General features: G+C 41.5%; 1 protein-coding gene across 1 annotated transcript; it reads right to left on the reverse strand.

Annotated features, from left to right (window-relative positions):
* Positions 1-227: 227 nt before the first annotated feature.
* LOC139472676 (uncharacterized) lies at positions 228-12,277 on the reverse strand. The gene is made up of 8 exons (XM_071255137.1): positions 12,067-12,277; positions 5,659-5,772; positions 4,731-4,967; positions 3,168-3,345; positions 2,386-2,504; positions 1,287-1,449; positions 601-708; positions 228-237 (listed from the first exon to the last, which is right to left on the reverse strand). Exons 1-8 carry the CDS (start codon positions 12,275-12,277, stop codon positions 228-230), a joined length of 1,140 nt encoding a protein of 379 aa, XP_071111238.1.
* Between the last annotated feature and the right edge of the window lie 528 nt (positions 12,278-12,805).

Here is a 12,805-nt window from a genome sequence, read left to right on the forward strand (position 1 = left end):
CTTGATGATCAAATATCGCTGGAACCTTGCAATACTTAGTGCAAATGATCACTCACGCACAATTATTATACAATTAATATGCCACTTTCATAAAATCATGAAAACAGCTTCTCCATCTCCCACAGTGAACACAACACAATGCATTTACACTGAAGGGAAGAACTGTCATGGCTGAGGGGTACTCTACAAGAATCAACAAGGAAATACTTACCATCTTGGAATACCGTTTATGCACAGCTGCAACAAGACAATATACATCAGAATTACAATTTAACATTTAACGGATGAGGCGGTATCTAAACGTTATCTCCTCTAAACATATCTGACACATCTTGGTGAATAAAATGAATTATTCTGTTTTGAATGATAACCCTTATTCGAAAATTCTTTAGTGGATATATCAGAAGAATATTAGGATTGAACAATTTTCAGTCACAACTCAATCATATCAAATCAAACCTTCAAACTGTTTTGAAGAGCAATATAAGTAACAAAAAACAATATAAAATCTATTACTGTATGTTCTATTAGTGGTTAATTACTTGGTCGTTGTTCTTGCTGGATGTGTAACAGTAACTAATACATTGTAACAATTCATACCACAATGTTGGATCACAAGCAATAGACGGGCATGGAGAGGGAGTCGACGTGGTGTATGTCAATGAACCAACGAATTCAAGTGATGTAGAATTGTAGATCTCGATATCCCTGAAAGAAGAAACCTCCATTTAGTCCAGCAGTTAAGTATAGCATGTCGAGGCCCCTCACACCCTTTAACTAAAAGTATATCATGAACAGGTCACCCACACACTTTAACTACAAGTATATCACGTGGTGGTCCCTCACCCCCTTTCACTACAAGCATATCAAGTGGTGATCCCTCACCCCCTTTAACTACAAGTATATCACGTGGTGGTCCCTAAAGTATACCATGTCGATGCAAGGCCACATGTTCAGACTGTAAACACAATTCAGTTCTATTACAATAAACCCACTATGAACTCATCTTCAGGTATTTTTCACTTATTTTAGGAAAGACACAAACTCTCACCTTAGACCTCACTCTTACCTGGCCATCAAGCAGCCTGATATGAGAAGGGGTCGGCACAAGGGGCAAAGACATAAAATTCCGCACAAGAGAGACATTTGTTCAACGCTACAGTTGAATTACCAACAAAAGCAAATCTTATGAATAATAAAGATGCCAATTATGTATTTGTTCTTGTTTTGAAGTAAGAAAGTTTAGTGTGTATATATTCAAAACGCATAAAATCTTTTTTACTCACGCATCGTTTTTGTTTGCGATGTAGATCAGGTCATCATCACAGGGGCTGACTTTAACTGAACCACAGCAATCACCAGCGGTAGGCTCTTTCAGCTGTAGGTATGTTTTGTCAGCAGGATCATATATCAACACGGCACCGGATATTTCACAGAACACAATTCTTCCTGTATCAGAAAGTGAGTGAGTGAAATGGGTTTAACACCGCTTTAAACAATATTCCAGACATATCACGACGTGTCGACTTGACGTTAGGAGAAAACCCAAAGTTATGCAGGTCTTAGACGTTTATCACTTTGGAAAAACCCACGAGCACGGGTATGGTGCTGACAAGCATCATCAATTGAAACATAATCGGGGTGAACCGGGATTCAAACCCACGATCATTGGTTTCTGGCATGCCCAAAGGACGCAACTCTGAACAGCAAATAGTGTCACCTTAGACGACTGGGCCACCCGGGCACCCAGGTGTGAGAAGAGGCATTGCCATGAAATAGTAGAACTCAAGCAGTCAGCATTCCTCGCCGATTTGTATCAGAGAAATGTAGATTAAATGTATGATCTCTTAGGTAATGATTCACATCAAAACACTTTTCTACAGCAGGGCAAGGCTCATCACTAGCCACCGTCCAATCGATACCCAACTGCCACGGAGTATGGACAATTCCTGGGTTGAGACCAAATAGTGACAGAAACACTCGCAACCTGTTGAAGGAGTATAACATCCGGCCCGGAGGTCAATTTTGTGACCATGTGTGGGTCACCAGGGTCAAGTTTGAGCAGTTATATGCTGGTTACACCACCCTCCTTGTCGGGTGTGTCTCTCTGTCTTCTGTGACCATGTATAGGTCACCAGAGTCAAGTTTGAGGAGTTATATGCTGGATACACCACCCTCCTTGTCGAGCGTGTCGCTCTGTCTCCTGTGACCATGCATTGTTTACATCCCCGCGTAATTCACAGACCTATGTAAAATTGCATATCTCTCTGAATTTACGAAGATGTTGTCCAGACGAAATGGTCTCCATGTGGACATACGCAACGGAAAAAAATATATTCACATGCCAACCCAGAATTATAATTTGATTAATTGTATTGCACCTACCATCTTCGAGAACCACGAACTCCAGAGGAGGCAGTGAATACTTCAAGACTTGCTCCCAGGCGCCTGTGCCATCGAGTGGTCTTCTGATGATCTTCTGACCGTCACTCATGTACAGGTAGCTGCAGCAATATTGTATCAGCTATTGTTCAGTTGTTAACCTGGCCCATTCTCTACCACTCGCATTACTTAAGGGTGTTACATATTAAATACGCAATAAGAACACAGAGCCATAAACTATTCTCACAACATAAATGTAAACATAAAAAAAACCGACAACTCCCTGTCAGCTCATCCTTACGTCATCGATCCCATTTGCGTGAATCGTTGCTCATGATATCAATCACTGGATTGTCTGGTACAGACTCGATTTATGACAGACCGCCGTCATATAGCTGGAATATTACTGAGTGCAACAAACAAACAAACCTCCAATCTGTCTTCTTTTAATGACCTGTGCAATGTGATATCATGATCCTGGCGACAATGCCTGTCGTTAGTGGCGACTAACGGGATCTGGCTTTCAGGCTCGCTGACGTGGTTGATGCATATCATCGTATCCCAATTGCATGGATCGATGCTCATGATGTCAATCACTGGATTGTCTGGTCCAGACTCGATTATTTCCAGACCGACTTCATACAGCTGGAATATTGCTGAGTGCGGCGTTAAACAACAAACAAGCAAACAAACAAACAAACAAACAAAGATAGATATGACACCAAACCAAACCAATCATGCACAACACGTCCTTGTAAGTCCTAGAAGTAAGTCTGTGTACATACTCGCCACAAATGTAAATGTTGCCAGTATCGGCATCATATGAGAAGACAATTCCGAAGTCAGTGCTTCCTCTGTCCAAGGTATAGATGCCATTCTGACCACCAGTCATGATAAGGGCTAGATAAAGGACGCCTCCGTTGGCAGGATTGAAGGCAACGCCAGTAATTCTTATGGCTGCCCCTGACAACAAATCAATGACAAACTAAGATTTGGGCTGATAAAGAATAAAAGTGTCAATAAAGGTGTCAAACAATGGAACGTTTGCTTGTATAGAAGGGGGCACAGGTGGCCCAGTCGTCTAAGGCACCGCGATTCGCTGTGCAGAGTTGCGTCCCTTGGGCACGCCAGCAACCTATGATTGTAGGTTCGAATCCGATAAACATCTGAGACCTGCATCACTTCGGGCTTTCCTCCCAAATTAAGCTGACACACCGTGATATAACTGGAATACTGTTAAAAGCGGCGTTAAATCCTACTCACCCACCCACTCGCTCACTCACTCACTTGTATAGATCACATGTAAAAGTGTAATAGGGTAGTTGTAAGAATATGGCAGGATTATAGCAGTATCTTTCCAATTACCTATCAGAAACAGATGTGTATAATGTAATACGATATTACAGTTATTTAATCTCCTAAAGGGGTAGTTGTATACAACTTGTTGTATGCAATTAGTTGCACGAACTGAAATTGTATACAAGTCGGCATTCACACGGCGGTGAGTTGCATACAACACGGGTCTCGCGAGATATCTGACAAAAAGCTTGTGATTAACTACATTATCGCTAGAATCCTGGTTGCCGAGTTAATGTTCAGACACATAGTTTCTAAAAATCAACGCTGTGCGGCACTGGACCAACCTCTGACTTTGCAATTTAACGGACTTGTATATTATTGAATTTTTACCCCCATGATGGACAATTAAAGACTGGTTTGAAAAGCAAAAAGTGTTAATTGTTGTCCAAGTTTCTGTTTGGCTAACGAAAAAGCCTCTAAAATATGTAGCCTTATTAGATCGTACATAGAAAAAGTAAAGTTTATTTGACAGCTTTATGTAAACTGTGAGCGAACAAAATACTGTCATATATCCGAACAACATCATGACACATATATTAGAATTGTATGATTATGTATAACGTGACACATTCGTCATAAAAACGTACTTGTTTTATGTGGTGAGAACAAATTTTACGCTATGACGTCAAAACACGAGGGCGATGTCTACATGCACAAAGACAAAAAGGGGCATAACTCTGCAATTCTTAACCTTAGTCATTGTAACTCAGCATCCGTCATCTTCGTGGTGAGCATCTGCTGTAGCACAGGACAATACATTCTAGTATGTTTTTGTTTATGTGTATCTACAAAGTTCCCACAAAGCCATCGATTCTAAAATCACATCGGTTCCTTTTCTGGGACAGTGAATGATTGTCATCCCTAACTCTCCACTCGCAACATTAGTGATCTTGAACAAGAGTGGGTTGCATGTCCAAACAGGGGTATTTTCTCAACATACAAATTGATAAGTTATTTTGAACAAAAATACATAATGCTCACAAACGTACCAAACCCTGCTGCTATGTTTGTATCCACCCCGGATGGCATGGCTTTACATACGACTGCATAAACAACAGCGTTTTCGTAGTAAGATAATGCATAGTCGGACATCTCGTTTGGGGGGCCAGACAATGTCCATCCGTCTACATTATTAGTTGTAGTGATGCCATTTTGGATGAAGCCGTTAGGATCCACGACGACAACATCAGTTCCATTACACGACGCCACAAACACTGCACCGGTACCTTTAAGTATACAGCAGCAACTTAAACTCAACAAGACATGGTTTTTTTTGCGCTGGCATACCATTTTGAAACTTGATTTAGGTAACGACTGTAAGGCCATACCCGAGTCAACCACATTATCTCATGAGTTGATATTTATTTGCTGATATGTCTACATGCATCTTGACTATGTAACACAGATTCCGGGTATCCTGGTATCTTTTCTAGTCGTGTGAGGCAATCAGCTCACACACAACGCACAACGTCCAGAAAGGATACCCCAAAACATTACATGTTAAAGATTGCATATTTCTATATTCTTTCTGATGTCATGAATGTTACGCCATGAACATGAACTTGAATGGCAATGGGCATGTGATGGAAAGTTTAACTATCCAAAGTTAAAACACGTGTCCTCCTTTTACTTAAACCTGCGCAAGTTCTCTGCACTAGAACCGTCACTTTGTAAAACTGCCTGCTTTGTAATAACAGTAATCAGTTATTGTTGACTTAGTTTAGATGAATAATAACACATTTCTCAAGTAGCGTTTTAATGGCCTGATTGAAACCCACTGAATCTGTCACCTTATCTTAGATGTTTGTAGAGCAAGGTTCAAGTCACATCAGCAGTAAGTCAGTGAATTTATCGTTTCTGGATATATAATGATATTGCAATAAAGAAAATACTTGTTCTTGATTGTAAAAGACCTACGATCCGGACAGTCTTGTGGAGCGTCGGCCTTGACAGTCTGTACTTCAGCGGAGAAGTTTTGGAGGGCAGTCAAGAAGGCGTTGACTCTTGTTTGGTAACACTCAGGGGGTTCACCTGCAAGACAATAGATTATTTGGAAATAATACTTGATTCTCTGACATAATTTACAGACGCTTCTCTGTGTGCGATAGCATGTGAAATGTATTTCGTTGACAAACACCTGAGAATATTTCAACTCAGAACAGTTGTATTGCACGTGTTGCCGGAATAGTGATTGAACACACTTGTAACCATCATGCTACCACTGTAAGCTACACAATCAAAATAGCCAAATAGATAAATAGTGAGTGAGTGAATATGGTTTTACGCCGCTTTTAGCAATATTCCAGCAATATCACGACGGGGGACACCAGAAATGGGCTTCACACATTGTACCCATGTCAGGAATCGAACCGAGCGAACGCTTTAACCACTAGGCTACCCGACCGCCCCTAAATAGATAAATAAACTCGGCCAATAAAAACTATATATTCTAGGTCCACTGGAGAATATTTGTGAATTCCTCTTTAAGTGAAGAGATAAGATTAAGGACATTATCTTATCGCTTTTAATGTATATCAGATATATCAGAAAGAATTTTGCATTAAATTCTTTTGCCATAATGTATTTAGTTGTTGACAATGTCTTTGCTTAATTCGAAGGTCACCCGAACAATTATTTTCTTAATTCTGGTAGATTTTTTTAATTTCTGTATTTTTTAAAATATAAAATCATGAACGAAGGCCACTCATTAATCTCCTGAATATATGCGCTACATCAAAGATGCTTCAGAAAAAGACCAATGTCGTCGTTACATGATGACTGTTGAGATTCCGATCATATCATTACCATATGTTATTCTGACTCTCCATTCTGTCGCCTGTTACAACAAACATGCAGATTTGTTGTTAGTGACTATTCCAACCTTGATTCACCCTTAGATACTAGAATTAAGAGTTATCTTTCTATAGATAACACAATTTTAAAGTAAACAACACTTCAATTACATTCCTTTACTTCACTGTGGTGCAGAAACACAGAACTAATTATTGGGAGGTCATCAGGTCGAGTGAAAAGAACCCCACACAGCACTTACATTTGCCCGACATTCAGGTCCACGATAACAGCATCATGTGGACAACACATGTATAACAAACTTTTAGTAGGATTGACCTGTGAATATTCTTGAGAAAATCCGTTTTTCAAACTTTCAGTTCCAGAATAGACTGCAGCCAACGTAAAACAACAGCGAGGGTTGTGTATTTATGCTCACCGTGAGATAGGACGTCGTGCTAGGCGTCTCTATAGTATCCAAAGCAACATTTCATATGTTACAGGAGAGACTATATGCAACAGAATCGAAAAGTGGTGGATCAAGCAACCTCCATACTACAGCCTTCGTATCCAACCATGCATTTGGGAATTACTCGATTCTGATTTGTCAGTCAGAGGCTATTAAATCACAATAAACCCCCTCTGATTAAAAGAGCTGGTTTGACGACCGCATCACCGCGGAAGCTAATATTCATAGAATACATCATTTTTTATCATTGTCGGTAGGCATATTTAAATAATTATACCTACAATTGTAGGTTACATAATGAAAAGTTACGGTTACTGCAAAATTCAAAGGATGTGTAATGCATTAAGTATTATTCTTTCAATCTTTTCCCTTGACCTTTCTCAGACCTTTCACTCGCCTCTCTTCCCTCCGATTTTACTGTCCCAAGCAAAAGGTCCACTCGTGTCACATCTTACACACATACTTGTGGCAAGGCAAATGTTCGTGGCCCACGGTATCCAACAACCACACATATTCCCCACTATGAACTATGCCATCTGTCAACACGACACTTCAAGGCCAAGATGGTCATGTGAACATGGCGTCTGACCTAGGATCAGATCCATACAATGGTACTCTCCTGACGACCTCGCTTCACTGTGCGATCTCTGATGATGAAATGGCCTGCAAGGCTATCTTTGCGAGGGTAAAGGGGCTTCAATGAAAACCATTTCAAAATCAAATCAAAATGTTATATAACTGGATTAAGAAGAGACAGCTGGACTGCAATCACCTGCATCTTGTCACTGCAATACTATTGGAAGATACGACTAGAAGGAAGATACGACTAAATTGGATGGAATGGTCAGGCTCGTTTATTTGGTAGATTGTGTGATTTGGTTGATTGGATATTGTATTCCGATGCTCACAATATCGGCTTCTGGCGTGTCTAGGACAGGCTTGATTTGCCGATAGTAAGGTTCACAAAATGGAAACTTATTGATTTGTATAGAGTCTACTCATCTCGGGCCAAAAGAAGCCAGTTCGAATCAGGTGAGTTGATCTCAAACCAGAACAGATGCTGGTGTAATATATGCAGTAAAAGAATGATCCCTGGAAGTGACGGCAATGTATTCAGCTATGGGTGCAACGACACGAGTTGGGGCCTTGTGTGATGGATCTATGGCGAGTTGGTCACAGACAGGAACTGATGCTCACGTTGCATTCTAGTAAAAACGGCGACCCATAGAAGAGATTTGAAAGTAGTGTATTCATCTCGGCACCAAGAAACCAGTTGGAATGTTGGCTGCAGGCTAAAAGGCGAATTTGCCTTAAAGAAGAACAGATGCTCACGTTACGTGAGAGGAAGAATGGCAACCGCTAAAACAGTTGTGGAGGTAGTGTGTATATCTCTGAACCATTGACACCATTTATAGTCTTTGCTGATGGTTCAAAGGCAATTAGGCCTCAAACAAGAAAGTTTTGCATACAGAGTGACAGAACGACTTGTAGAACAGCCGTGATGGTAGAGTATTTCACTTGGGTCTTGGGTGGTGCATCAAGGGTGGTGCCTCAAAGGTGGTGCATCAAGGATGGTGCATCAAGGGTGGTGCCTCAAGGGCGGTGCATCAAGGGTGGTCTATCAAGGGTGGTGCATCAAGGGTGGTGCCTCAAGGGCGGTGCGTCAAGGGTAGTGCCTCAAGGGCGGTGCGTCAAGGGTGGTGCTTCAATGGTGGTGCCTCAAGGGTGGTGCCTCAAGGGTGGTGCTTCCATGGTGGTGCTTCAATGGTGGTGCTTCAATGGTGGTGCTTCAATGGGGGTACCTCAAGGGCGGTGCCTCAAGGGCGGTGCTTCAAGGGTGGTGCATCAAAGGTGGTGCATCAATGGTGGTGCCTCAAAGATGGTGCATCAATGGTGGTGCATCAAGGATGGTGCTTCATTGGTGCTGCTTCAAAGGTGGCGCCTCAAGGGCGGTGCCTCAATGGCGGTGCTTCAAGGGTGATGAAACAAGGGTGGTGCTTCCATGGTGGTGCTTCAATGGTGGTGCTTCAATGTTGGTGTCTAAAAGGTGGTGCCTCAAGGGCGGTGCATCAAAGGTGGTGCATCAATGGTGGTGCCTCAAAGATGGTGCATCAATGGTGGTGCATCAAGGATGGTGCTTCATTGGTGCTGCTTCAAAGGTGGCGCTTCAAGGGCGGTGCCCCAATGGTGGTGCTTCAAGGGCGGTGCATCAAGGTTGGTGCTTCAATGGTGGTGCCTCAAAGGTGGGGCTTGAATGGTGGTGCATCAAGGATGGTGCCTCAAGGGTGGTGTATCAAGGATTGTTCTTCAATGGTGGTGCATCAAGGGTGGTGCTTCAATGGTAGTGCATCAAGGATGGTACCTCAAGGGCGGTGCATCAAGAGTGGTGCTTCAATGGTGGTGCATCAAAGGTGGTGCATCAAGGGTGGTGCCTCAAGGGTGTTGCTTCAATGGTTGTCCATCAATGGCGGTGCATTAAGGGTGGTGCCTCAAGGGTGTTGACCGAACATTTCTGACAGATTTTCTTTGAGAAAAAACAGTAAAAGCGCTTGATTTTAACGGACCAGTTTTCTTTAGATGCGATATACTGTGACACTATAAAGGGTTGTATAGGTAGATATAATACTAATCTACAGATGTAAACACAATGGGATGATACATCTTTGTGTTTAAAGTTGATTTTGACAGCCCGTGCCAAGTCGGACCGAACACAAGCCAAACACTTCTGATAGAGAATATGTTGAGAATGTAAAGGGGAAAGGGCTTCAGTTTGAGCACCTTGTTTTCTTTAAATACCGCGATCTGATACACTGTAAAGTGGTATATGGGTAGATAGTATACTAGTTTATAGATGTGAATACATTTGCTGTGTTGATTTTGACACCCCGGGCCAAGTCAGACCCAACCTTGTTTCCTTTTAATACCGCGATCTGAGACACTATAAAGTGGTACATAGGTAGATATTTAACTAGTTTGTAGATGTGAATACATTTGATGATACATCTGTGAGGTTTAAGTTGATTTTGACAGCTTGGGCTAAGTCGGACCGAACACTTCTGATAGGGACTATGTTGAGAATGTAGACGGAAAGGGGCTTCAGTTTGAGCACCGTGGTTTCTTTAAATACCGCAATATAAGACACTAAAGTGGTATATGGGTAGATATAATACCAGTCTTAAGATGTGAAGAATGTTTAGTAACTTTAGAAGAGCTAGGACAGTTATTAACACGTGTCGTGTCAGCCCTATGACATTCGCGAACATCCACTTCCAGTAAACATCCTGTGTTGTTTTGACATGAACTAGTAAAAGTTAATTAGGGATGCCCAACACGTTGATTAATGAGTGAGTGAGTATGGTTTTACGCCGCTTTTAGCAATATTCCAGCAATATCACAGCGGGGGACACCAGAAATGGGCTTCACACATCGTACCCATGTCTGGAATCGAACCCGGGTCTTCGGCGTGACGATCGAACGCTTTAACCACTTGGCAACCCGTGGTAATTAATGAAAAAAGAGTAGACAAAACACTGTCATTTCTCATCAAAGACAACACACAGTCAAGACACTGACTTTTCTACGAGGACTCACGGTATGTAATCATAATTGTCAGTTTATTGCATTGTTAAAGATGCATTTTGATTCAAACTCAATTAAATGAGCAAAACTATACGTTTGTGGACATTTGAGATCTGCCTAGATATGAACGTTTCGTTTTAATATTCTGCAAAACATTTTTTGTATTACCCGCTGGCCCGCCCGGCCCAATTTTTCTTGGCAAGAAGCAAGATGACAACCCCGATCTAAGATGCGGTTCAACATTAACCTGTAGATTTACTGGGAATGATAGAGCTTGCTGGTACAGTATGATTACCAGTGAAACTGGGTATGACTGAACAGCCTTTTTTTTGAGGCTGCAGACTAGCCGGGTACTTTGACACGAGGAATCTGCATGGTTTGACCTGTCAATTATAAGCTTTCACGGATTCAAAGCCAGAGTTTGAAAGCAATGAGACATTTGTGGCCCAGAAATAGTAGTTTGTGTATGATGTTCTTAATTGTGCATGTTCTGTAATGAATTTCATCACGTTTGATAAGCTGTGACGTCAGTGATGTCGGGACATTGTTTTCATGGCCTGTCGAATGGAGGGTTGTTTTCTGATGGATTTTCAAAAACAGTCCTGCCAAATCCTAACGGTGGACATAGCAATGAATATCAAACACAAAAAGGTTTGTAAACAACATGTTGTCACAAATAAAGTTTCTTCAAACACATTTTTATTATGTTATATTTTACTTTCATTGTCGGTTGTTTCAATGATAATCGAAATTACCTATTCCAGTCTGTTCGCTTCAACATTTCCCTGACAGTTTCATAAACATTTCATTTGTATACAAAAGATATGCCTTCATAGATTCTTGTAATCTCATCACCAAAGCAGTCAGGATTACGGCCTAGAACAATATTTCGTCACCAAAGACATCTGTTATCTACCGTATTTCTTCAATTGGACGCTAGGCCGTGTATTAATTTCGCGAGGGCCATTGACTTGACATGTATTGGAGACCTGGCTTGCATTAGAGATCAAGCGTGTAACAGAGGAAATATCAATTCCTTTCACAGTGGTTGGCAGCTATTTTTTTTATGAATTGATATGTAGGCTATCGATGTATTCTTGCGCACGTTTTTTGTGTGAAATGTCTTAGTGTATTTAAAAGGGGTATCCGTAGCAAAAAAAACCAATCTCTTTTTAACCAGTCAGAATCGAGCATTCTTCAATGTCATGGTAGAATTTCATTTCGATCAAACTTTGGGTCACATCTTCCATGTTGAAATTTGTCGCTGAGATAGGATAGACTTCACTGTAAGTATCTGCCGTTTCATTGTTATACCTACCACTGAACCCCCAACCCAACCCCCCCCCCCCCCTCCCCCAAACACACACACAACCCCCTCCTACCGCAAATCATCCGCTTCCCACCACAACTCCACACCACCCCTCCGGCTGACAGAAAGCGTTTAATGATCTTCATACAACTAAAGAAAATATCATAATGCTACTTACTCAGGCATGGACACTGTTCAACGATGATGTCAAGGGCACTATTAATGCCGTTGGAAATGTTGGCCAGTCTGTCATAGAGGACTTGGAGCTTCTGGTTTACACGACCTGGTACTGGGCAATTTGATGAATTTCCAGTGAGCGTTCCGGCTGATGCTTGTTGGGCGAGGAAGGCCAGGAGGAGGCACGGGAAGTAGTTGGAGGAGAACATCATTGTGATTCTTCAAACAGCTACTGACAATTATCAAACACAGACCTCATTTATGCTGTTTGGAACTGCCCACGTGAAGTCACATGATTGTACAGACGCCCGTGGTTTGGTCCATATGGTGTCAATTGATTTAGTGAAAGAGAAGTTGCTCATATATTCCTAGTTTTAAGTAACAGCTCGTAATTTTGTGTCAATGAAAAAAATCAGCCTCCATCTGTTTGAAACAAAAGTATGTCAGCCCCAATAAAAAGTATTGACGCAATACGGCCATCTTATCAATACAGAGAGACATGGCCCTTAGAGATAGTATGCCTGTAACCCTTATTTATTTATAATCATTTCAAATCTTCCAATTTAAAAGGTCATAACAGGTGTTGACTGTGATGGCAAATGGCCATTGAGCATCATATACCCTCATAACTGACGAGCAACAAAACATTACCAATCAACATAGTTTTCTTCCTAAAACAGAACAGGAAGATACTTGAATTCCAAGTTACGCCATGAGAATGAAGTTGGCCTAAAATGTAC

Source organism: Haliotis cracherodii, unplaced genomic scaffold (genome assembly GCF_022045235.1).
Source record: "Haliotis cracherodii isolate W230 unplaced genomic scaffold, xgHalCrac1.p SCAF_25, whole genome shotgun sequence".
In the NCBI taxonomy this organism is placed as follows: Eukaryota; Metazoa; Mollusca; class Gastropoda; order Lepetellida; family Haliotidae; genus Haliotis; species Haliotis cracherodii.

What these genes read in the sequence shown, in the direction of transcription:
- LOC139472676 (XM_071255137.1), bottom strand. Translation starts at nt 12,277, where the DNA reads ATGATGTTCTCCTCCAACTACTTCCCGTGCCTCCTCCTGGCCTTCCTC. An exon ending in AAACATAGCAGCAGGGTTTG is followed by an intron (nt 3,346 to 4,730) that starts GTACGTTTGTGA and finishes ATTTGTTGTCAG; the next exon opens with GGGCAGCCATAAGAATTACT. An exon ending in AACATTTACATTTGTGGCGA is followed by an intron (nt 2,505 to 3,167) that starts GTATGTACACAG and finishes ATATTGCTGCAG; the next exon opens with CTACCTGTACATGAGTGACG.